The sequence below is a fragment of the Cyanistes caeruleus genome, chromosome 8, assembly GCF_971803275.1.
Source record: "Cyanistes caeruleus chromosome 8, bCyaCae1.hap1.1, whole genome shotgun sequence".
Lineage (NCBI taxonomy): Eukaryota > Metazoa > Chordata > Aves > Passeriformes > Paridae > Cyanistes > Cyanistes caeruleus.
This window is the reverse complement of record NC_141708.1, coordinates 21540200-21567299: the sequence shown is the minus strand read 5'-3', so window position 1 is coordinate 21567299 and position 27100 is coordinate 21540200. Positions and strand designations below refer to the sequence as shown.

Genomic DNA, 27100 nt, shown 5'->3' with positions numbered 1-27100 from the left:
GCAATACTCCTCACCCACATGCAGCAGTAAACATAGCATCAGCCTTGACAAGGGGACATCATCAAAGATGATGTTTGTTTTATTATGGTCAACATGCAGGCGTCATGTTATCTTAGTCATACCAAGACTAGATAACTAAACTGCCAGGTTTAATGTTTCAGGTCACATCAGGGAATAGTTTTACCAGCAGATGAAAAGATCGTCATTTGGAGTGGGAAGCACTCAAGGTCAGAGTCAGCAAATCCTCCTCTAAAAATAGACTCTAGTTGCAAAGTTCGTAAGGTTTCTTTTGTCGTTCTGCTGCACTTCACGGGACCCAGTTACCTTGTAGCACCCACCTAAGCTTACAGGTAAGGCTAAACAATATACATTTTCTGCTGTACTTCTGCTCTTTTTTCCTTCCTTTTGCAACCTTGTTTAGTAAAGGAGGGAGAGGGCTGAGAACTACAAAACTTGCTGAGGTAATTAGTAATTTCATTAGCTTGTTGCAGAGAAAAAAAAAATTAAATTATTACAGACTCAAAAAGGTTTTGAAAGTATAATGTATAATTTTAGAAAACTAAATTTGTTGTGTTACAGAAATCACTTTATAAATTAGGAAATTAAGTGCTGAAAGTGTCATTATCTTGGGGATAATTTCAATGTAAAAGTTAGGGAATGAAAATGCAATTTTTAAAGACTTGTAACATCTGTCATGGAATATTTTCCCTATTCTTCAATAATTGTTCCACCCTCCAGTCAAATCTAGTTTTTCCAGTTGAATTAAAATTTTCTCAGATGATGCTGTGTTTTAAGTTTCTTTGGACACTTTAATAATATTTAATAAAATTTCAGCTTAATCTGTTTTCCATTAACCAGTCCAGTCAACAATAAAGACTGAAGGCAAAAATAATTTTTTTAAAAGTCATATGTGGGTTAGAAATTCGTTGAAATAACTGGTTAGTTTTGAATATTCACAGCAGGAGGGTCTGGGAAATAATTGCACAGAGGCTACAATTATTCTGGTTTTAAGCTGTTTAAAGATGACTGCAGTAGATTTTATATGGACTATTTTATAGTCCATGAATGCTTTAAGTATAAGAATGCAGGGCTAAAATAAAAGAACTGAAGTAAATGAATTTTGGTGAAGACTTGGACAGGAATAGGGAACACAGGATTGTACTTTTTGCTTAAATATCTTGCAAATCCAGTTTTGGAATCTGGTAAATTCTTTCTGGGGTCTTTTAGAGAAATATTTTTTGAAAAACTTCTCCATCACAAGAAGTATTTGTAAAAAATTAACTTTTTTGGCCTATGTTAGGGAAGAAAAGCCCAACAAAATAAGAAACATCCCCACCACCCAAGGAGCCTTTGCAGCACCACAGCTCGTTGCAGTACCCTGGGGTGCGAGAGGTGTGAGGTTACAGGGGAAGCACACAGCTCTTCACGGCTGCTGTCAGCCTCCTGAGTCTGAGCAAAACTACACGGGGGTAGCATATCAGGGAGCACCATTTTCAATTAATTTCGTTAAATCATCTGACAGAGCAAGCTTTTGTCACTGCAGCTGGCCAGCTCTCAGCTCATGTACATTGAGTTACAAAAGGCTTAGAAACCAAAGCACTGTTTACCCTCCTCCCAAGTGCAACCACTGTGCTCCAGACATGTGCACTGGCTTCTGCAAGAACTTTCCAGTTTATAAAACAGCCCTCTGCTTAGTCATACTCAAAAAGGGCAAGCACTTTTTCACCCTGAAGGGAGGTATGCGTCTGGCATGTGGGCTGGAAATGGAAGAACAGAACATTTCTTAAAAATTCAAGAACTTGCCGAGTAGATCCTCCCTCGTTGTTTCTGTAGATTCTCAGTCATTAGATCTGATTTTTGTCTGCCTTCAGCACTGAGCAAGTGCTTACTTGAAGACTGCTTACTAACTAGATTCAAGTCTTCTGCACATTTTTTGAAAGTGTAGAATTGGTATTCTCCATCCTTACCTTTTCTTGGGTCCTTCCCTCTTCTACACACTCTTTATAAATACAGTTTCTCTATGAAGTTCTTATCTAAGGTGGTTATTAAACTGAAAGAAGGAAGTAAATAAAAATAAAACCATTAGTTCTGTAATCATTTGTAAGGTAAGAAGGTCTCAGCTTTTATTCCCTAGAAGATAGAAGTCCAATAGCTTCAATGGTATTGAATTCTGCCTGATAAATAAAAACTTTCAAGTAAGTCTGCCCTCTATCCAAGATCAGAAAAGAAAATGGGAGCAATTTCTTAGTAACAAGCTCTTCATGCACAAAAATGATTTCTTAATCAAAATGCTGGGGTTTTATTTCTCTTTTTTATTCTTCTGCTGGATTTAGTGTTTATGGCAGTAGATTAACTACGTTAGTCCCTAGTTTTGAGGGTCAAACCACTAATTAATTTCAAGGGCACTATGTTTATCTCCTACTGCACTGAGGTGGGTATAAGGTCCAGTAGATATGTCATTACTTTTGTAGAATCCTCATGAAAGGCTCAGTGATGATAGGTAGATTTCTTTCCTTCCCTTGGCATGTTGGAAAAAAATTCTGATGATATCACAGTTCCACACCTTTTTCAGAGCTGACAACAGGTAGGAAGAAAAATCTGAAAGCATCAGAACAGGAATAAGATTAAAATCTGCCTCCGTATTTACAAACAGGTTGTATATTTAGGTGTTTGCTAAATGCTAAAAATTTTCACTTCCCAGCTAAACCAGGTAAATTTGTGATTGCCTGGTATTTGCAGGGAGAAGCAGCTTTTAGACAGCTCTGAGTACAAAACCAAGGCTTGTACACATGTGCACACCAAATTAAATTTAATAAAGTCAGCCAGCATCGAAACACCATTAGCACAAGTGATCGATGTCATGGGAGCTGGGAGAACTTCCAAGAGCAGGATACACTGGTGGCAAAGAATTTAAACTATTCTGCTGTATAAATATGGACTGAAGTGGGCATTAAGGCAAGGAATCCCTGTGCCCAGCATGACAGAGCACCTGATACTTGTAAAGGAAAGAGTAAGGAAAATTGTCTTCTCTCCGTTTTTTTCCCCACTTTTTACTTTGTTTGGCCTCTGTTATTGCATATTTATACCAATACCACTGGGGTCTGACTTTATTGAAGACCTGAACTTCAGGCACACAAATACAGCTATAAGTTGGCAGCCACAGTACATATGGTGGAGACAACAGCAGTGATGGAGGAACGAACCCCCTGTGCCAGGGAGGGGTGCAGAAAAGGAAAGAAAATATAGACCCTTGCACAGGACAAAGGTAAATGCAGTCCTTGTCTGTGCATGCCTGATTTTTTTCTCTTTAAGTCTCTACAGCTGACTTGAATCTTAAGTCCCAGGCATAAATCTTGCCAAATTGTTTGGCATCTTTATACACAGCACTAGGGCTTGCTTGCACAGCACATTGAGCCAAAAATTTTAAGAAACATAGTATTTCGTTATGTAGCTAACAACTTATAGCTTTCAGTCTCAAGTATTCAAAAACTTCCACTACATGGGGAACACCAGCATTAGAAGTGTACACAGCACCGCCGAGGCTCTGATGCTCACCTCTAGATAAAAAGCAGTTTTCCTCCCCCATCTGTGGGATTACCAAACTGTAGAGCTCATGGCTGACATTTAAAGAAGCATTAACTCACCCCTACAAATTCTGTGGTGGGATTGGACATCCCTTCAGATGAACAAATTCAAAAATGTGCCACTACGTGCTGTGACTTCACAGGGCCTTACTCGAAATTCTGGGTTAATTTGAGTAGTTCAAGGGACTGCAAACATGGTGCAGAAGGCAAATCTTTCACTGCCATATTAGTGCTCCAGCTAGACTGTGTTCATGCTCTGAATTAAACAGCAGATAGACTGGCAGATTTTTCTTTTTTTTCTCCCCTTGCACTTTCTTTCCTCCCTCCCTGCTTTGTTAAAAATAAAATAAAAAAAAGCTAAAGAGCTGTATAAGAAATCCCATCAGGCAGCTGTAGAGTAGATAGTGAACATAAAGAAGAGATTCCTTTGCTGTGTCTAATGCATGCTGCTTATCCAAATTAGCCACACAATTACTTCTATCAATGCAAAACTAGTTTAATGTTTTTTTTTCTAGTGCACAGCACTTGAGAATGACTTAAAATGCAGTGTAATTTGCCACAGTGTATGTCCTGAAGTGGCTCACTAATGAAAAGAGGATTAACTCTCCATTATTTTGAATTACCATTTTGTGAAATCACTAACAATATTTTCATTTATATACATATAACCCAAGGGGGACAAATATTCCAGCCATCCAAGCGATTAACAAATGAAATTTATTAGATAACATGCACTTTGGTCTTATTTATGAAGAGAAAGATTAGGGTATAAAAATGCAGATGACTGGATTTTTATCATCCTTGTTCTGATAATGCCATGAAGCCCATGACAGCAGAAGTGGGGAGCACGGGCAGCGCTGTGCGCTGGATTGAGCCGCACAACCCGCGGGATGCCACGCTCAGCGGGCAGAATCTTACAGGCTTGAGCACCGAGGTGTGCCCCCCACCCAGCTCTGCCCAGCCACAACAGGTGACACAGAGAGGGAACAGGAAGGTTTCTGAAGCTGTGTCACCAGCTCACACGGCCCGGCCTTGGCACAGGCCAGCAGAATGAGAGGGAAGCTGTGCTCTGGGCACAGGGAAAGGGTGGGATGAGCTGCAGACTGCCCTGCCTCACTGCGGGGGAACTCCTGGCCCCAGATACAGGGCTATGTTCCTCAGTATGTCCTGAAGCTGGGCATAGACCTTCCTGCTGGGGAGAGCCCTCTAGGACAACAGCAGTTCCACAGCCAGCTGGTTTTTCATCCCTCCCCCGTGGAATGAAAAAGCTGTCCTGAAGCAGCATCTCGAGGAGCAGGCAGGGTGCAGAGTTCTTTATGCAAAGGACATAAGGACAGTCCCTATTCCAGAGAGCTTCCATATGACCCTGGGATTAGCTCAGTTGATCAGAAGGAGGTGCTAATAATGCCAGGCTCACGATCTCCATCCGGGCCATCCATTTAGGATGAGCCTTGTGGGTCCCTTCCAATTCAGGCTATTCTGTGAGCTAAGGTTGTGTGTCCCCAACAGCACAGTGCCATGAAGGGACTGCCAAGCTGGCACAGCACTGGCACATCATTCAGCCTACACTAACTCATCTACAGCCCACATGAAGCACCACAAGTGGTGGGAGCCTGCTCCAAACAAGCCTGTGCAGAGGTAACCCTGCAATCTGGCTGCCATCTGACTGCACTGAGTGAACGCTCTGCAAGAATGGTCTCCTCTCCACACAAGTCTGCCAGAGAAATCTGAGCTTTCCCTGCCTGGGCTTGTACTAAACATTCATTCCTTATACCTGTAACAGCATTAAGAACAACCACTCAAAAAAAAATTCAATCTGCTTTTCACTTTTTATTCCAAGGGGGCTGGCCTAGGGAATAGTCTTCCTGGAGCTCTGCTTGGTGTACGAAGAGAAACTACTATGAGATGAGGTTAGACATCTTTGATTCCTGGGAAGATGCAAGCCCTTCTGCTCCCAACCAAATTCTTCATGACAATTATTTCCAGGGTTGAAGTAGTAAACTAGCTCTTTTGCCCCCTTTTCCCTCCTCCTACTTCAACTCTGTTATGTCTTACATAGTCTAGAGTCAAATCTGAAATACATGTTTTATTACAGGAATTTCAACTGATGCTTTCCTGTGCTCTAATTCAATTTAAAAATCCCTGCAGCAGATAACATTGGCAAGGCATAAAAGAACATAGCGTACTTGAAAGTTCAGGGAGCATGTGGCTTCCCAGGACAGAATTTTCCTTGTTTCCAGACAGAAACAAGGATTTCTCAGCAGTGGTCGAGCTTTCAGAGTGTTAACCAAGCTTCAAACTGCGCCGGTGTTCCAGTACCACAAATGATCATTTGCAGATGTAATTGCCCAGTTCTGAGGTGTAACAAATCAATGCACTGTGGCCACCAACTGTGATTACTGATTACACTGCTTTCCCTTCTTCCCTTCCTTTCCTCCAGCCCATGTTATGGAGCCATGAATAAAAGCACTCCTTCAGCATCAAGGCAACAGGCTCTCAGTAAAGATAATTCCTTACTACACAAATAGCAGTTCTTATCAATTTCTAGATAACAGCCTAATCACTCCTAAAGTCAGACTGTCTTAGATTTGTATCTCTGACAGACAAACATTATCTACATTGCTGAGTCTGCATGTAGAATAAGCATAATTCTGGCATGGGGAAGAAAAGGTTTCTCCCAGGGCATGGTTACTGGGGCAGAGAGATGGGACTTGGTACTACACATAGGCATGCAAGACAAGCCCAAGGTAAATTTGCTACAAGCTGGACTTCTCAGAGCCCTTTAAAAATCTCAAGAGAGAACCACTTAGCTAAACATCATCATCATGTTTTAAGAAGCTTGGCTGAAAGATAGATCCCTTTGCCAGTGAAAGCAAGCCAATTTTTGAACAAAGGTGTACACTTGCCAAACAAAAACTGACTCCACAATCTTACACAGCTTTGGAGTAGGAAAACAGGAATCATTTGGCTTTTTCAAGCTTTGTAGAGAAACAGAACATGACAGGCACAAAAGAGCCCAAACTGAGCAAACAAACCCCATGGGTACATGGGATGTCAGTGAAAAATGGTCATCCTGCTTTCAGGAGAGCTCTACAATAGCTGCATGAAGGCATTAGCCAGATTTTTAGAATTAAAAAGACACAAATTCTCAGCAGCCAACACAAAAAATTTGGGAAGCAACTACAGGATTCATTGCCTGCAAGAAAGGTGGATTTTTGGCAGGCTCTACTTGCACACTTCCAAAGATCAAACCTAACACCACAGTTACGAGTCTCTTACAGAACCACAAGGTTCAATTTCTCCCTTCAAGGGAATAAGAGATATGATCAGCTGCTACCCTGAGACACCCAAGAGTCCAGTAGGAGAAATAAAAAAAAGCCCACAGGGAACGTGTCCCAGCAGACAGGGAAATCTGCAGCTGGCAACATTGGAAAAAGAAGAGTACAAGACAGTACAACAGTACATGCAACAGTCATCTGAACAGACACATTTCATCTCCTTACATTGCTGAAAATCGCAAAGGACAAGCCTTTAGGAGGGTCTTAGTTAATGATAAAAAACCCCAACAACTTAAATTTGCACTCAGTTTCCCTAGGCGCTTTAGATCCCTAGGCTGTTAGACCTACCAAAGTCTTGCCAATTGATTTTTCAGGAAACAAATTCCCAGCAGAGACTGAATGTCAATAATCATAAACTTTTGAGTTATGTTTCATTGTGAGCTCATCCAACAACATAAATCCTCACCTCATTCTGGGGAGGCAGAAATCAGGGTGCAAGTCTGTGTTTGCCACAGAACAGGTTCATCTGTTTTGAGCAATGCTCCATCTCACCCAGTCAAGTGCTGCTGCCAGGATCCCACAGCTGGAGCAGGAGTCACTTGCTTTGTGCTTCCTTGGGTTAATGTTCTGTTTCGGTTGCATTCCAGCTTCTTGTGAATCCTGAGAGCGCTACTCCGTGGACAAGATGTCATCAGGAAGCTGGAATGCTGGGACGAAAAATGCATATACAGCAGTCAAAGTAGATCCTGATGAAGACTATTGTACCCCAGGGGCATTTGAACTGGAGAGGCTCTTGTGGAAGGGATGCCCAAAGTACACACACGTCAATGAAGTCTGGCCCAACCTCTACATAGGAGATGAGTAAGTGTACACAGCACCTCTGCATAGCAGATAAGTGCACCTGGTACATCTCCTCTGCACAGGGGATGAACAAGCTTTTCCAAACACAGCTCACCGACAGAGCAAAGTGTTTGAAACCACTGGCAGATGTCAGAATTCTACAGAGCAATCACAGCCTGGCATGGCCCTGGCTGTTACTGATGCTTCAGGAAAGCACAGAATAAGTGCAGCTGGGTCTGCTGTTAAAGACAGAGTGACAGCACTGGTTGTGACACCAGTGTAGGCTGCAGAGGTTGAAACTCTTCATGGTCTATTTTTAAATGGCTCATTTCAAGGAGCAATTTGTTATTTATGTCTGAGTGAAAGTCGTTCCACAGTTACAGAGCATGGTCTGGATGTGTTGGCCACACCTTAGGTTGGTTTGGGTCTAAAATGTAGATCTTGAAAAGTGGTTAAAGAGACAGCTCACCCTGCAGTGGTATTTCTGCATTTCCAAGCCTGTGCTTGTGTACACAGAACACTGTGCATTTCCAAATTGCTCAAGAGATTAAAGCAAACAGAACGCTAAGGAAGGCAAAGCTGCAGAGATGTGTCTCACTGATCAGACCAAGTGTGATTTGGAAAAAAACCAAACCCACAAAACAGACTTAGTTCTGCTGAGCACAGGACTAAACTAGAAACAGCCTATTCCAAGAAGCAGAGAAGACTGCTGCAGCAGGAGACATGCCATCAGAAAATCCCCCAGCCCAAGCTCTGAGCAGAGCAAGAGAGTTTTTCTTACCCCTTTGGCATTATTGGTCCAGTTCCCATTTTCCTCTACATCCTGCACTAACATGACATTTATTTTTACATCATCACTGAAAGACACAAGTAGGAGCCCCAGTGGCTCCAAAATTCTCAATAATTTTTAAAAGGTTCTAAAATTCATCTGTTGCCAGCTTATAAAAGAGGAAAGATATACAGCTTTGAGAGTTACAAGACTCCTAATATCATTCACCAATTACTTCTGTGGCGCCAGAGGCAACAGAAAGACACAAGAATTCTGGTTTTGAACCAAGCCAGAGCTCCGACTTTTAGAGATAGGGGTGGCAGAGTGTGTGTGTGGTGTGGGATAAAAAAATGAAGCCATGGGAACAGCCTGTCCAAATAATTCAGGAACAAAAGAAAAGGGGGTTGAGTTTTTCTCTCCACATCCTGCCCTGCCCCTTCTGTTAGATATTTCTAACCCAAGATTCACCATAAAGAACAGCCTCTTCTGGCATTTATTTCCTTCTTCCTTGTTTAGAATCACCAGCAGAATTATTCTGAATGAAGCTGTTAGAATAATTTTCCTCTAATCTCCATGATGAAGCTATACCTGTGCTCGCTGAGCAAAGGGATGTAACCATTTAGAGACGTCAGTCTCTCAGCCCAGGACAGCGGACACTGACTCTTTCCTGTAATCTTCCTGTAGCAGTGACTTCTTACATCTTGTAATTTAATAAAAGCTAGAAGGTGTGACACTGAATACACCACACACCTGACACTTCATACAAACTAGCCAGAGGAACAGAAATACAAGCTTCTGGAGAGGTACATAGAGCTACACCCTGTCATGCTGGGCAGTGTGTTTCTCCTCGGGACTGGTCTTAAGTCAGGAGGAAAAACAGTGGCTCTTCAAGGGAAAAGCTCCATCTCTTACTCCTGACCAGCAGCTTACTCCCTCAGAGTGGCAGGGTATTTGTATTGTTTTAAGATCTTGCTTTAGAACTGGTGGCCAAAGAGATGCCACAAGCCATGAACAGATGTTGGGTGCATTTGCATCTTTAGCCATGCTAAATTAAGGTCGATCTTGAAAGAATCTGGTGGAACTCATCAACAAAATCAAATGAACAACACACATGAGGAGTTTATCTTCAGAGCCTGCACATCTGTGCTTCATTCCTGCCTCCTGCATTTACAAGGTTAACAGGACTTGTGACTGCTTATGGAAATGCTAATTAATTACCCTGACTACGTAACCACATCTTCCTTCTAATGCAATACAGGCTATCAAGGAGCCCTGTGAGGCCACTCCATCCTTTTGTTACGAGGCTTCACTGCAGATGTTGCCCAGAGGCAATGAAATCTCTATGAGCCTGTCAGACCCAGAATAATCAAAGCCTCAAAATATAACATGCTGTGTTCAGCTCCAATTGAAATTTTCCCCCAGCAAGTTCCAAGGGCTTTTAAAGACCAGATACTGGAATTTGTATGACACAGCCCAGTGATAGGAATAAATCACTCTTGGCCAAGATTTGGGTTCAATTGCTACCAGGACTAGTGTTTGCATGTATCCTCCTCATATTTAGAAGTCTTCTAAAGTGATAGAAAGCAGTCTTTTCTTTCTCTTTTGTTTTACTGGCCACCTGGTTGCTTGCACAGGCAGTTTTACTGGCAAATCCCAAGCCCACTTGGTTCACTGGGATCACATGGAAAATCTCTGCCAATTACTCATCTTGTAGTTTCTTCTTGCAGCTCTTCAGTGATGGCCTTGAAACCTGAGATGGTGTTTAAGTTTCCACATTTCTGAAGTTCAAAGAATATTTCAGCTGAAGACAAGGGCCTCCCAGTTTGTTTTCCTCTTAAACATTCACTAGATCTCATTAGGATTTAAGGCCTGATCACAATTTCAGGTCTTGCCACGTTCTCAAACTATTCCCAGGAAAAAGAAGTCTTCTGAAATGTAATTCTTTACAAGTATGAAAAATAATTTTCTGGGTATGCCGTTGAACTGAGTTTGCAATTCACAACAGCTGTGGTCTGTGCCTGTGCTGTGCCACAGCTCATGGTCTTCAGAAATAATGCCAGTAAGGAAGACAAGAAACACAAACCCACAATTTGGAGTGCATGATAATTAAGATAAATAACTAAACACTAAATATATGCATAACTAAAACTCATTCTCTCCTCCTACCTTTCTGCAGAGAAGCAATACAGTACGGCTTTTTCCAAGTGACTTAGTAAAAAGACAATTTACACTAACCTAGAAGAAAACAGATGGGACTCACTCAGGCTAGAAAACAGCTACCTCCTACCGTTTAGCATTACGAACTCCTAGCATCTACACCAGTATTAATCACCTAAAAATAGAAGTAAATGCAGATTCAGATTACAACAACACTCGTAAGGACATAGGCTTAACTTGGGTAGAATGAGAACCTGCCAATTGTAACAGCAGTTTAACAACCCAGAAAATCAGATCTTCAACACTGGACAGTAAACCTCAATGCTCCAATGGTTTCCAAGACAAGTTTCACTTCTCCATATAACATCTCTGTCTATCAGTGATTTCTTATATTTGATGAGTGACTAAAGTCAAGACCAGGAACTGACTGACCACAGCTCGTGTGCTTGGTGCCTTTGCTGTACAGAAAGCAGAGAGCTATTTCCTCTATCTAGGTTGTATCACTTACAAAAACTACGTCCACCATCTCAAGCTAGAGGAAAATTAACTACTAAATATTTTCTACCCCATATTCTTACGATCCTGTTCAGTATTTTCAGTGGTACCTAAAAATTCTTTTAATTCACACTGAACAGGAGGTGCCCAGAGAAATGGAGCAACACCTCAGAAGGGGATACAATGCTACACTATCTCTAGACTGACTCCCTCAGTGCTGGAGTTACCAAGGAAAATTGGGTCAGTATTATTGGAAATTCTCAACATCACTCCTCAGGAGGGAGAACTGCCAGATTTTCTTAAGAAAGTGTCAATATTGCCTATATTCAGCAAGCTTCTTTCTGACACTGACCATCTGGTAAATTATCATCCTGCATCGAGCTTTCCTTTAGCGCTTAAGAAAATGGAAAAGTTCGAGAGAGACGATTCCTCTTCTAGTAACATGTTGCCTCAGATTTCCTGGTGTTTTGTCAATCTGGGTCACGTCAATCTGTGGCTTTAACAGTCTATATTGAAACATGTTTGCATTGCACAACCTTTACATGAAGTTTAAGAGGCTTGGCTCTACTTAAATTGCTAAGCACACCAGTCATCTTGTTGAGCAGTACCAGCTGTAAGGTGCTGACTTACCTGGGGAGGGAGTTGCTCTGCCCACACCCTCCTGAGCTATTCTGGAGGATTACCTCCCTTCCTTTAGGTGTACTTACGTTTTCCTCATGAGCTTCCATATCTTCTCTTTGTTAGCTGCTTTCAATATACTTAATACTGCCTGTGAAAGTGCAGGCTGCAGTGCCTGCAAGCTCTTTCCCCCTCTCTTCCCAATTCTGTTGATTTGGGCAACTTTCTAACAAAAGCAGCTGGGACTAAAGCTTGTTATGAGAGCATTTTTGAAAAGAGAGTGGGGATTTGGTACACTGGATACAGTAACCTGAAATAAAGCATTCTTTTTCATGCTATAACTACTTACATTGTTTCTTTCAAAAGAATGCAGTTTGCTGCAGCACTTGCTATTAATCCTATGAAACTTAGCTATAAAACTGGCAGCGAGCACAGTAAAGTCTCAGACAAGCCTTCTACTTGCCCTTGCACAACCCAAGAGAGGTAAACAGTCTTTTGGGAACCAGCTGAAAATGGATGACACTTTTGTCTGGGTCAGTTTCCCCTTTTGGTGAGTCTGTAAGTATCAATATATCCATATGTGAAAGTGATTTCATTCCAGTTTTCACCATTGAGGTGGGATTCCCACATCAAAGTAGTCCCCCTTGCCTCAGAACTTTAAAAACATGTTTATGAGTCCATCTGCCCTACAGTAAATGCAGGGTCAGATTCAGCAAGGCACTGAGCTTTTGCTTAACATAGAGAAAAGGACTTCAGGGTATACTTAACTTTTAGCATAAGTTTATGTGCTCTGAACTGAAGAGCTGATGAGCTTTTACATGGGACTAATCAGCCCTGGTCATCTCTTACTAAACTGAATTACATTGAAATTTTCACTGTTATCTCCCAGTGCCACACTTCACCTTCCTTGCATAGGAACACATTCAAGACAGACACTGGAGACCACAGCTGCACCATGTAAAAGGAAATCAATTGCTAATAGCACAGATGGTGGAGATATACAAAATGAAAACAACTGTAAGAGTAGCCAAGTGCTTACAGCTTCACCTACACTGGCATTTGTAGCAAACCCCTCTTTACAATGGCTACTTAAAATTCAACCATAATCACAAAAATTTGACAATTTAATCACAATTTATCACAATTTAATAGGAAACAGCAGCACCCAAAGAGGGGAAAAGAAGAATGTAGTTAGCTTGAGTATTACGCTCTGGTAGTGAGCCAACTGCAAGGGAAAAAAAACAATGCCTTTTCCAGTCAAAAGTGAATTAGAGTTATAAATTCTCCAATAAGGTAATGATTCATATACCCCTGAACAATCCTTTGCTATTAGCAACCTCAACCAATCAGATATCTGCAGATATTTATGCCTGATTTATTTCTGTCTTTCCCCTACAATACTGATACCTCAGGCATGGTAAAAATTGCAAGGAAGGCCAAGAGCATTCCCCTCTCCCTGGGGTGTAATCAGAAGTATCATGCATGATGAAACACAGCAAACCCCACAGGCTCTGCTTGCAGTGTGCAGAGGGATGCTTTCACAACAGCATCGACACTGCACACTCAGGGTGGAAAGCAAACCTGTCCTCCTCACAAAGCCAGAGCTCACTGCTGGCTATGGGCAGTCTAAGCTAACATGTTGAGGGGCACAGGAACATTTCCATTTACAGGCACACAGGTCCCCCATGTGAGGCCTTAGCAGGCTGTTTCTTGCTCTGTTAACTGCTGACCAAGCTGCTGCAAACGCAGCGTGACCCCAAGTTTTACTGCCTACCTGTGGCAGCGTCGGTCCCAGCACAGGCCATCTCTGCCTGGTAATGTTTATGATCCAAGTACAAAGTACTGGCTGACAGGAGGTAAAAAGCAGACAAACCTGAGCCAGTATGACAAGTGGTGGTCCAGCTGGGCTCTTGGATTAGATTTTGGGGAAAGATTTTACAAGGGAAAAAAAAGGAAAATTTTCAAAGAATGGTAGTGAAATCTCTTATGAAAATATAATTATCAAGTGTAAGACTGGGGGAATAGAGAAAGACGAAAGAGCTAAAGGACTATCTAATCTCCCTATTAGGTTTGAAACCAAGCATTCTTGCTCTTGAAAAAGACTAAGTGTCACTTCAGCTTTCTTCAAAAGATGCAGATTCTAAAGCCCAAGGCAAGCACCTCTTGCAGTCCAGTGAACCCTATTTTCTATTACACAACAACTGTTTCTCCATATCTCCACACAACATTATATATTAGAAACCTTAGGAAAAGCTTTCCACAGATAAAAGTGTCCAGGGTATCTGGTGTAAGAAAGGTGCCTGACATCCTCTTTACAGACTGTGTGCACTAGCTTGGCCTGCAGATGCAGGACCTCTAGCCACACGACCTGTACTGACCCTGCTCCACTTAGGGCAATTATTTTAGGTCTTGCTTCCACTAACAGGTTCTACAACACCTACACAAAGTTTGAGTGATAGCTATTCCAGTGAAAATGTGCAGAACTTAACAGATTTGAGTGCTCAGCACTAAGCATTCATTCCCTGGAAATTTTTCAGATTAACAATGTCGGTAGGAAAAAGAAAATATGCATCCATATTTTAAAGAAACCAATTCTATTGAGTAAGGTTCCATTCAGTCCAAAGGGTATTGCCAAATCAGTTTGCATATCAAGCACAATTAGAAAGCAGGTAACATTTTAAAGCATTTTAAAGTCAGCCTAGCCCAAGCACTGAGGAAAACAGCCTAAATTCCTTGGCACATTTGTAATCTGCTGTAAAAAAAAAATAAAATAATTATTTCACAGAAGATGATTTAGTTACATTTCAGCATTTAAAATGAATTTTTGCAATACCATTCAAGGTTGATACATTGCTGCTTTTGAGTCCATTTCCAGCCTGAGTTGGGAAACAAACGGAGCAAACAGAGTAACAAGTGCACATTCCCAACCTCTAACAGGTCAAGGGCAAAACAACAACTAATCTTTTATGAAGCAAAATGATTAAAGTGATTAAATAAAAAGGAGGATGATTAATTCCATCCTGGGCCTCAAATTCACAGAATGCGCTACAGGCAAGACAGAGATGGAAGGGGAAGTTCAGAGGAGCTTGGCCAGGCTGAGCCAATGCTTATGCAAGTTCCTGAAAGAGAGTATCCCTTCTTTCTGAATACCTATTGGAAAACTGAGGCCACCCAACATTGCAAAATCAGGTCCTAGGAAACAGAACAAGACCATGGGACTGTCAGAAAAACGCATTAGTTGCACCCACTGTGTCAAAAGGCAATCTCCAATCAAGAAAACAGGAAAATTTGATTTCATATAAAAACAAGTGTCAAATGTTAATGACTGTGACCTATTGTTTGACACAGTCCTTGCTCAACAACTTCATAATTTAATTCTAATGCTATTTATTAGACTGAGCAGTGCTGGCAGAAGCCAAAGTGTGAGAGTATCTACAGTCCATCCAAGACTTTTTTCTACTGACCCTAACTACTCGCAGTCCTACTTCCTACTCAGCATGTAGGTCTCCACTTGCAAGGGTTCTGACCTGAAGCCCTCAGTCTTACGTGGTTTGTAGGATACATGCTTTGGGGCAAGTCTGATGAATGAAAACCACTTTTTCTCTATTCCAGCAGCAGGGAGGTAAAACAAAGGCTTAATTTGAAAGCAGGAACTGTAGCTCACCTCAAGGACATCAAAAGGAAGAGCAGAAGTTCGTCACTGCACCCTTACACTTCAGCCAGGACATTTAACCTGTTTTATTTGAAGTACTTTCCATCCTTTCAGTATAGAACTGAAGTGTCCTTGCTGGCAATGTGTACATACAGAGCATACACACCTGAAGGGAATCTTAAGGCACAAACCTCCTGAAAGGAGGCAGAAGAAGGAAAGTCTTCCTCAGTCAGTCACTGCTATAGGAATACAAAGGGAAGGAGTATGCATTATTTAACATGAGGTGAAGGTGGCAACTTGCAGCATTAGCAGCAGGATGCTGCTGCCTCTCTGTCCTCCAGAGTCTACTGAACATATTAGGTAGGCATCACCACACTAGGAGTTTTATTTACTTTTTACAGGATTGTGTAAGGGATGTGTGACATTATTTCATGTCAAAAATACCAGTACTGTCAAGACACTATCATTCCTGACCAGAAAGGAATTTCTGCAGGGCAGTATCTACTCAGAACAGCCAATGATCATGGGCCTAATTCAAGTAAGAGCAAGCATTGTTAAAATGTTCAGTATCCATATCCCAGTTAAATGGTCTAATCATTAGGTTCTTGACTGCTCAGAGGGGGGTTTTGACTTAGAGGTTGGAAAGACAGTCAACTTCAAGCTATTGTGGGTTGTCACCACTAGAATTATGAAACACAGCAGGTAGCCCACCACAGTGTCCTGTGTGACAGCAGCTACATTTACACAGAGAAGTGTTCAGGAAACATTCATGGAGAGAGCTACTCCTGTTTGGAAAAAGCTTTCTTATATCATGCAGTAGTTATGTGAAAATACATTAACAGAATAAAGGCTATGCCATTTTTACTTTTTGTAAAAAGCTTTGTAGTTTTCCTCAGCACTAATGAAACTTGACAGCTTTTTCAGAACAAAACTCTCCCAAACAAAAAGCTTTTTGTAATGGAAGAAAAAAAGTTTTTACATGCCTGGCCACAAACTACATTTTTTTTAGGAATTTCTTCCTAAAGCACCTACAGAGGGTATTGAAAACATACAAATCTAAGCTTTCCTCTCCTCTCTGACTTTCCTTGTCCAAGGGAAGAGAGGACAAGAACAAATGAGAACATTTGGCTAAATACATGACTTCCAGCTTCCTCTGAAGGCTAATATCAAATTTGCCTACCTAGTTATTTTTGCTTTAGACATCTGGTTTCACCAAACAAGACAGTAAAATGGAGTTGTGATAAGAAGTTATAGTCACACAAGGGTGGGATTTAAAATTTTTATTTATTTTTTATAGAAATGGAGAAAAACTCAGTAACTTCTTTTGGGGAAGAAGAGACTTTTTGAAACACAGATGATTTTACTACTCACATATTACTGACTCCTTTATTACATCTGCAATATCATTTGATGGGACAGAAGGGGAAAATGACATTCATGGGTCCTATTTCAAGTTCTGCCACTGATTTCCTTTCCTGACTTTAGATAATTCCTTCTATTTCTTTTTGTATCTGAAGTTTCTTCTTGTACAAGATGAACTGAAACCAGTATTGTCTATGTGCAAAGGAAACAGGAAAATAAATTCATATTAAACATGCTCTAAGGACGTGGGGGCGATAATTAGGAATTCCAAAAGGAATGACAACTTCAAAGTGAACAACAATATCTTAAGATCCTTAAAATGGTAAATGATGTATTTTTAAAGTATTATCAATTTCACTAACATTTAGAACATACCAAATCAGAGGTTTTCTTCAATTTTTTTCTAGTCTTGAAGAAGCTTCTTGGCTTACATGACAGCTCTTGTTTTGCCAGGAAAACCGCACTGGATCGCTACAGCCTGGAGAAGGAGGGATTCACCCACATCCTCAACGCGGCCCACGGGCAGCGCAACGTGGACACAGGACCAGAATATTACAACAGCCTGAGTGTGGAGTACCATGGGGTGGAAGCAGATGATCTCCCCACTTTCAACCTCAGCCAGTTCTTTTATTCGGCTTCCAAATTCATTCATAATGCACTTCAGGATGAAAGAAGTAAGGAGGCTGCTGAAAATGGTTCAAACCAGTATAATATTTACCACATCTAATTAAAAGCATAATTCCATGGCATTTAACCTTGTGGGAATGAAACAAGTCCAATATAGTTTAACAAAGACTATAAAACTTGTAGGGAAAGAGTCTGAGAGAAGGCAGTGATGTAATTAGGACCCTTCTCACTAATACCCCCCAAGAGCCCCTTACCAAGCACTTTTGTCAAAGTTCTCATACAGCTTGTATCAAGGGGTTCTGTCTGACAGACATTTTTTGTTGTTGTTTTGACTTCTCCAAAAACACATCAGAGACAACTGGATATTGCACAGGTGCCAAGAATATGCAGTTTTTTCCTCCTTTTCCTAATTAGTCCCTATCAAGAAAGGTTTAATGAATATTAGTTGCATAGTGGTGGGAGTAGAACACAAGTGGCCTCAGACATTCCATGCTGTCATTCCACAGCTTCATGCTCTGCAGCATTAGATTCTCTCTACAGAGACCACCCTTCCTACCTGACCATCAGATCAACCACAACCTATAACATTTATCTCTCTGCCATCTTCCAAGCAGCAGGGAACTGATACAGTTCTGACAGCAGTAATCTAGAAACATTTCATTAAAGTGTTTGTAATTTCTCAGCTTGATTACTACAATTCATTATTTGCTGATCTCCAGCAGTGTTCTATCAGAAAGCTTTACACAGATGTGAAGTGTTACAGCCTAGGCCTCACACTGACTTTCAATATTACTCCTACTCCTTCCCCCCACATACTTTTAAAAAATATCTCAGCAGGATATTTTACCAGAAACCAGTTGAGAAACATATAACTTTCCTGACCTATAGAGACCTTAATATCAGAGGGTCAGATATCAAGTTTCTAGCCTTGTGTCAGCTTCTGTTCTTGGTTGTCTAGCTCAGCTGCAGGCAGTTACTACCTGACTTGCTTCCAATAGCCAGCCAGGTCTTTACAATTTTACCCTTTCAGCAAGTACAGTCCACACAACAGTTCCTTCCCTTGCTCAGGAGAAAACCTTGAAAGCAGATCAGTTTCAAAAATCAAAGTCCTAATAGCAGGAGAAACTGCTTCAGGAGCTGACTTGCTTATGAAGAAAGATAGCCAGCATTTCAAACAAGTGTGTCTGAAGCACTGCCTTTGGAAAGGAGAGGATAACTAACACACACCTGTGTCTAGCCGTGGCTGGAGGCCAGAGGTCAGTGTCAGACTGGAGTAGCTGGAATAAGAAATGCAGAATTCCTCATTCCTACCATCCTCCTGTTCCCGTAAGACTTTAGTCTGCTGTACTGAGGTAAAGAAACAAGCACAAGGGAAGCAGCAAGGGCAAGAAAAAAGCCTTGCTTCCCAATAAATATTGTAGGAGGAAAGGATGAGATGGGGGCATGTTAACCTTTTTGTTTCAAAACCACATCAAAGTCCAGGAAGCCCTGAGACAGTAGCAAGCACCAGTCCAGCAGTGGAGCACAAAACCAAATTGAAGAGTGACTGGGTGAACAAACAAAACAAAACAAACAGAAATCTGCACTCAAGTAGTTACTACAAATTGCAGTGATTTCTGTAGCTGTAGTAATTTCTGCCACATTCACATGGCTTTTAAAGAAGTTAGCTAGGATCTTTCCTGATGAAGACCAATAAAATAAAGAACTACTGTAATACTCATGAAGAAAAGGAGCAAGCTTCTAACTTTCTCATGAAGGAAAAGTATAATGTATGTATGTACACCTCTTATCCCAGCCACAGATATGCATGTTGACACAGAGGTTTAAAGCATGACAGTAACTTTTCAATACACACATTTACAGAATAGAATGACTCCAGAAGCTGGACCAAAGTGTGGACTGATGCCTCAGATGGAAGAAAAGAGTAGAGGTACCCAGTGCTGTCCTCCAACAACATAAATGTATTATTTATGAATGCACATCTAGTGCAGAAAGGTGTTCTGCGTTTCAAATGCCAAATGAACAGGCTATTTTGTGTGCACCTTCCTGACTGACAAAGAACATCCAGATTCTTAAACAGGATTTTGTATGAAGTAACCAAGCACTTATCTCCAGTGGCGATGACATGGGACTTCAGACTGTGGTGCTAAATACTTCTGATCAGTAACAGCTTTGCATTGTGTTGCTGCTTTGTATCAGAACTGAGCAAATGCGGAGATGAAAAGAGGGTGAAACGAAAAAGCTTCAGCTTGTGTGACCAGAATGTATGTGTTAATGAATTTACTCTGGCCCTATCACATTCTGGCTATATCTGGGGTATGACCTTCAGCCAAATGATCAAATTAATTGAATAGATATCTTCATATAATGATTTTTGCTGGGAAGATGCTCAACAGTCAATGCTGTTGATACAAGTTGTCATTCTAATGAAGAAGACCCTCTCTGAAACAGACCAGAAATTTGGATGCTGTCAAAATTCTGTCCTAATTCTGACTTAACATTCAAAATCATCATGCTGGTGAAGAAACTCCCTGATCAGAACAGTATTTGCAGGGTTTAAGCATGGGCTGATGGACATAAAAACAGTTATAAGAGTAAGATTTAGAGGCAAATTCTAATGGGCCACAATTATGTGTGCTGTCATTCAGCTGTGCAAGAAGCTTCACCAAAACATGCAGTTCAGACCATAGAACAGTTTAAAAGTTTTATCAGTGAGGCCTGTATAATATGAAAGGAAGACAGTATTTTAAGAAGCTTTTAGGTTTCCTACTAAGCTACAGATTTAAGAGTTCCCCTTGGAATTTTGGCTCTTCAGAATGTAGAATAGACGGGAATGGCATTTTCACGTCAGGGGAAAATACACTAAAGACAGAGATTTTAAAAGAAAACAAGTGGGAAGAATCACGAGACAGATACGAAGACCTGAGGCTTTTGACCAAAGGCATCTCAAAATTCATGAATCCAACTGATTCTGGAAAAGCAGTGCTGCATCTAGACCAATTTTCAAGAAACACAAACCCAAGTTCAAGTGAACGAAGTATTTCAGAAACCTGTCACCACTCAGCAGACCTCTGTCTCTGTACACTGATACTGCATATTCTGGCACACCTTGGAGATATAAGTGGTCAGAATCCAAGACTGCAAGAGCAGACTCCCTTTTGGGGAATGAGGGTTCAGAGTGGTCCTTATATTAGAATGGAAAAGAGACTACAAAATTATACAGAAGGGACATGGCTCTGCAAAAGAGTGTCAGTGTTCTGCTGTAGCAGGCAGCTGGCTCTTGAGTATTCACATAGAGCAGAGGACAGACTTCCTTTTTTGCAAACCAGTGCACATTTCAGAAGGTTGTACAGCCATTTTTTGCCTTTGTTAACACAATACAAAACTATTTTCTCCTAGATCTCCTGCATCTGCCATCCACACAAAGCAAAGCGTTGCTTGTCCCATCATGTATTTTATCACCTCAACAGCAACAGATTTACAAGGTGGGAAGCTCTAAAGAGAAGCACTGAAGGGCTGAACAAATGAGTGTTTTCATCCACTTCAAATATTTGCAGTAATAATAGAATGGATTATCATTTTCCAGGAGAGGAAGAGGCACTTTTAGTTATCAGAAGGACTGGAATTTTGCCAAGATGCCTCAAAGACTATCTGCTGGGATTAGAATGCAGACTGTAACCATTAATCCTTTAGTGTTGGCAGTTCTTGATGCATGCATTACACAGCAGTGCTGCTTGTGCCAAGGCATCCACTTGTGCCTGGAAGCAAAGGAGTTAATCGTCAGGAGTCATGGCTTTGCACCCAGCACTTCTCACCAGGCATAGCTGACAGAGATAAACTATTATTGGACCTGATAGCACGGTTTTTATTTTTTTCTCCTGTGGCAATTCTGCTTAGCAGGGTGTTAGAGAGTGTGCTCCAAATCTACTTCCTTCAGCAGTTCAACCTTTTTGCGAGAACCCCTCGAGGGCTTTGAATCATTTTTGGAAATCTTTTGAAGTGTTTCAAAACCTGTCAATCAGACCTGAACCCACTTACTGTTTCCTTCCTCCACCTCCTCCAGATACTGCTAGCACGGAAGGCTCCACTTTGACTTACAACCTTGTTACTATCCAAAGCTAAGGACATTCTGCCTCTGGAAGCCCCAAGTTAAAGCCAGGCAGTGTCAAAGAGTTAAACTGTGGCATGTTTATTTGGAGGTGAAAACTCTTGGCAAAGACTCTGCACTCACAGGATACGAGACAGGCTCCTACTGCAAGGAGATGATCGTATTACAACACTCAGATGATGGTGGTGGTGAAACATTACTTGCATGCAGCATAACAGGGTGCTAGCCAGAAATTTCTACAGAAGCTTTTCTACAGTATAAGAGGTGGTTTCTTTCCACCCCCTGGTTATATGCCTATGGCCTTTCTTATCCTCTGCCCTCAAAAAAGGGCATAAAGCGATGCAGTCTAGATCTCAAAGGACATTATTGTCAGAACAAAAAACCAAAATCAAATTTGGTTACTTCTTGTGTTTAGTTAGTAGAACTAGAGAGAAAGGCACCCCCCATGCATTCAAATTATTCTCATGGAAGGATGGTCTGAGAGCACACCAAACCCTCCCACACCCTTGTGCTTTGGTCATTATTCCCAAACACAGAATTGCATACACATTGTTCATGTGGCATGTAAGACAAGGCTGCAGCAGGGCTTGCTATGATAGTTAATACAGCCCCCAGGCCTTCTCTGCAAGCTTTGTTCACAAATAAAAAGATATTTGGTGTAGGATTAAATGGATCATCCCTACTGTAGATGGTATTCAGCTGCAAGATTTACAGCCTCAGTTTTCCCTCATGTGAAAAGAGAGGCTTATTGAGTGCTGGTAAGGGTAGTCAGAGACCAAACAGAGCAGGGGCATTGCAGAAACCTTCAGTGTGGAAAGGAAAGGATGACCCAGTGTCACTGTGATGGTGTCCCTTTGTTTCCACAGGCAAGGTGCTGGTTCACTGCGCTATGGGCCGCAGCCGCTCAGCCACGCTGGTCTTGGCTTACCTGATGATTTACAAGAACATGACAGTGGTGGATGCCATTGAGCAAGTGTCAAGGCACCGCTGCATCCTGCCAAACCGGGGCTTCTTGAAGCAGCTGAGAGAACTGGACATAGAGCTGGCACTGCAGAGGAGGAACAGCAAGAACAGCCTAGCACCTGCTGAGCAGCAGAACAGCACCACCATCTAGCATTGTCCTGGCACAGCTGTGCTGCTGGAAAAGAAACTCCATAAAAGGAGGGGAGGGGAAGGTGTAGTTAATTACACAGTCACAAGGAGCATTTGTTATTTGCTAGGAAAAAACACAAAGTCATTTCAAATACAATGTCAAGATGAGAAAGAAGGGAAACCAAATTTAAAACCCATCATCTTCCAAAGTTCCAGCCTTAGCAGAATTCTTTGTTACAGCAACAAATAAGTATTTCTCCCTGCAAAAAAACCCCAAACATTTACAACACAAAAGCAAGCACAACTTAACGCTCTCTTTTAGCTGAGTAGCCCCAAAATCCTGATCCTAACTCAAGCCCACAGCTTTTAAAGGAGTGCAGATAAGCACTCCTGAAGAAATCTTGCAGAAAAACACTGACTTGTTTAGTCCAGAGTCCTAAAGGGTTTGCCTTTTCCTGCTGTTTCCTGGAAGTTTTTCCACAGTGATAGCCCAGGGCAGCACAGCAGTTAGAGAGCCTCTACATGAGGCTTAACCTCATCATGAGAACTAGAAACAAAGCAACACCCTTGAGAAGGTCAGATGCATGAGCAGTTACAATGGACAACAATTCAAGGAGATAGATACACGTGGCATTTTAGGACTTGCAGTTATAAATTGCTTAACTTGTCTCAGATCCTTCAGCTGCAAGAATCATTTCCTTCACATTGTTATGATGAAGTTCAACGCTGAACTTGTAGAGGTCCAACAGCTCCCCAAATAATAATGGATTATAACCAGTACCAATGAGATTTTATGAAAGGAAAGAGATACCAATGAAGCCTTTAAAAAAATTGCCTCTCAGTGACGTAACAGCACAAGAAAGCTGCTGGAGTGCTTCCAGACACTGTTCAGATCTATCAATAACAAATATTTCCTCCTATCTCAGCTTTAGCCTCCTTAATAGGTTGTTGTGCTCCCACATTTGTTAATAATTGCATCTGGTGGCAGAAGTGCTGCTAGTACACTAATGGGGACACCAGACCAATTCTGTGCCTTAACTTATTCCATTAGCCTTGTTTGATATAAATTAGCAAGTACTTTATTTTGAAGCAATGAGACTTTTGAGAGCATTTGATATTCTTAAAATGTACTTCACAAGCCACACTTACCTTTGCTGCATCTGCAAAAGGTGAGGTCCTCACCCTCCCTATCAGAATTTTACCTAATTTAATGTATCAGATAGGAGGTATTTGCTCAGTGCTGAGAGGAATGACCTGGCCATCAAGCACACAGGAGAGTTCTCTTGGTCTTTACCAGCTGACAAAAGACTTTGCAACTTTGCTACAGTATGAACTGTGTAAGTCTGGATACTTGAAAACAAAAATACAGGGCAGAAATGTGCCACTGAGAACTGCAAGGATGTGCTACTAACCAGAGATGAGCACAACTTTATATATTTTTTGTAGATGTTAAAAGAGCTCCATAGGCTTGCCACCTTCTGGTGTGAAGGCTTTTCTATTCCTTTACTTCCTCCTGGGGCACAAAACCCAGTAAATCATTCATCTCCAAACAATAACTGTAGCCAAGGCTTCAGATAACCATAATGCAGTGCTTTTGATCTATCATTTGGATTTATCTGCATATAAAACACCTTATCTTTAAATTCTCACAAAGACAGATCACATTTAACATAACTAAACTACTACCAAAAACCAAATTAGGTATCACAATGTGAACAATATTCATGATAGAGATACACAAACTCTGGGACTTTGAGAAAATTAAGTATCTCTATACCTGTATTAGGAGGGGAAAAGTCCCACTGGAAAAAACCCACAGAAACAATAGGAAACTCAAAGGAAGAAATTTGACATTTCAAAAATAAATAAGCACTCACAGTGTGGGTTGGATGGAGTCCCTCAACCCTGTCTACTTCCATAGACCTTCAAATGCACCTTTCCACACCACCCCACTGTCTGCTGCAGTTTAATTCACAGCCCAGACACACAACAGCTCTCCCAGCCTTGTGTTGGACAAACCTGCCTTGCATGGCCCCGCTTTCCTTTACACTGGCAGTGAAAGCTGAATGTTTCTTAGCATTTGCTTTACAGACAGGAATTCTGTATCAAATGATAAACTAATAGATAACAAATATCTGTAAGGATTTTCTTTATCAAGCTACAGGTTGTCTTATTTCTTGTACCTTGCATGAGAGCTTGATGACTGCTGTAACTGAAAGAGGATTTGTCATTGATTTACATGCATAATTGATCACCCTCAGCACTACAGAAAATTGCCAGGGCAATTCTTTCTATTTATCATGCTGATACAAATGGAGTTCGTTTCCATCAACCACCCTGCCAGGTGGACAAACTAAACAGCTTATAAAACTGAGAGACATAGACAATGATCTAACATGGAAGATTAGTGCCTTTAGCAGTCCTTCATTTCTGCTTATACCAGAATTCTTACAATGTTATTTAAAAAATGGGTTACATTCTGCCCACTGCTAGGGGATCAGGCAGCCTGAGTGCAACAACACTTACCCCTCCTGTCATTGCTCAAGGGCTGAGTGCAGCTTCCAGGAGTACTGGCATTTGGCAGCTTCCAGGCGAACCATGTCCTGCTTCACAGACAAGTATCTTTCCTAGAACCAGGTGTTGCCTGAAGGACTCTGCTGGCACAGCTGTGCCAGTTAAGCAGTTCTGAAGTAAATATACTTTTCATTTACTTCCCAGCTTTTTTTTGCCTAATGCTCCCAGAATTAATGAGACTAAATCAGAAAAGCAGAAGTACTGGCACATGTGACTTCCACAGAGTGAGGCAACTCTTGCAAGCTGCTAATCAGCTGATTCACAAGTGTCAGCAGCACCAACTCCAGCTACAAGAAAAGTCTGCAGGAAACACACACTGAACAAGGCAAGTTGATTCCCTTCTTGCCAACCAGCAGTGGCATGGAGCGTTCTCTAACAGTGCGTGGTCAAGGAAGCCTCCTGCCTTTCACAAGAATCATCTATTGCAATTCTGTGAAGAATTTTTTGAAGACAGTAAAAGCAAGAGCTCATTCCCCTCTGGGATGGTGTTGAGCACACAGACAAAACTGACACTGCAAGGTGCATACAATACAGAGAACAAGTATGTCTGTCAAGGAAAAGACAACCTTATTATTTATCAAAAATTTTAGTGCCATAATGCAATTCACAGCTAAGAGCTGTTATGAAAAAACATGTAGGATAGTACGTTGTCCTCACAAAAGGAATTCAATTCTGAAATAACAAATTATACTGGAAACTTGCCTGTTGTGCACACACTCTGCATCATTTCCCAACCAACTCTTAACCCATATATTGAAAATACAGAATTCTAGCAATATGTTGGAGTCAGGATACTCTATTTCATGTTAATAAATATTTGAAATGGTAAGAAGGTTTGATTTGCCTGGATGTTACAGGCTTCAAAACTTGAAACTCAACAGCAGCAGGTAAAGACCCAGGTGCCTTTTTCACTCACTGTAAAAACACACAAATGAAAAACCACAAAACATAATGCTACTTTGAGATGCAATTATTTAACACAGATAGGGCAGCAGCTAAACACATCTGAAGGCTGCACATAACTGTGTTGATTTCCACTTTCCTTTTCCTAAACATGAAAAAGGTGAGTTACTTTGTGAAGATGAAAGTAAAGTTTAAGCTCTCTGCTTTCAATCAACAAAACTGATGATGTAAGGGCATGAACCACGATCTTTGTTGTATTGTGCTTTCCTTATCAGATGTTCTGAACTCCTAAAACACAAGTTATTTCAGATTACCATTTGACCAGCAATTTTAGCTCTCATTCAGAATCACCATTTTAGACTGCTGCTCCACTGTATAAAAACTGAACTGGTCATGCTCATGAATCTGTAGTATCAGTTTCTTGATTTGGCACCACCACACAGTAATGGTTTTAATTAGAGAAATACAAATTTCTTTGACTTATAGATATATGAAATATTACCTTTAAATCTGTTTCATATACTGGAATGGGGACAGTTTTCAGTCCCCAGATGGCCACTTCTTTCAGCTTAGCTAGCAACCTTACTGCAGTGACAGTGGCAACATCCACATTAGAAGCATTCTGAAAAACTATTACAAGGACTTTGGTGTAGGTTCACATATCCCACATTTGAATTTATCCACTCACAAGATCCACATATAGACAGCCTTCTTGTCTTTAGCAGACCTTCTACTGCTAGATGAGAAATGCCTATCTCTGTGCCCAAATACATGCATATACACAGAACCCATAGATCCAACACAGGATTTGCATCATCTTGTCACCCAGTAACGATGACAAAGGAAGAGATTACAATTCTATCATTAAAATACAGTTCAAACACCATGTCTGTTACTATCATATATCCTTTTATATATATATATAGTCACACTTTCTGTAGGAAAGAAGTTTCATACATGAAATATTGACAACCTTGTAAGGTATTAAATACATATTTATTCAATATTTTAAGATTATTAAAAAAAAATAATCTTAGGTAT

At 41.1% G+C, this 27100-nt stretch overlaps 1 protein-coding gene across 1 annotated transcript; it reads left to right on the top strand.

The window, feature by feature from the left end:
* Positions 1 to 26942, top strand: DUSP29 (dual specificity phosphatase 29). The gene is made up of 4 exons (XM_023929398.2): positions 1 to 350; positions 7510 to 7723; positions 17209 to 17429; positions 22357 to 26942. Exons 2-4 carry the CDS (start codon positions 7548 to 7550, stop codon positions 22602 to 22604), a joined length of 645 nt encoding a protein of 214 aa, XP_023785166.1. The 5' UTR covers positions 1 to 350; positions 7510 to 7547; the 3' UTR covers positions 22605 to 26942.
* The last annotated feature ends 158 nt before the right edge of the window (positions 26943 to 27100 follow it).

Coding starts and splice junctions, on each gene's coding strand:
- DUSP29 (XM_023929398.2), top strand. CDS start 7,548: ATGTCATCAGGAAGCTGGAATGCTGGGACGAAAAATGCATATACAGCA. Junction 7,724..17,208: donor AACCTCTACATAGGAGATGA/GTAAGTGTACAC, acceptor TTGTTTTGCCAG/GAAAACCGCACTGGATCGCT. Junction 17,430..22,356: donor TGCACTTCAGGATGAAAGAA/GTAAGGAGGCTG, acceptor TTGTTTCCACAG/GCAAGGTGCTGGTTCACTGC.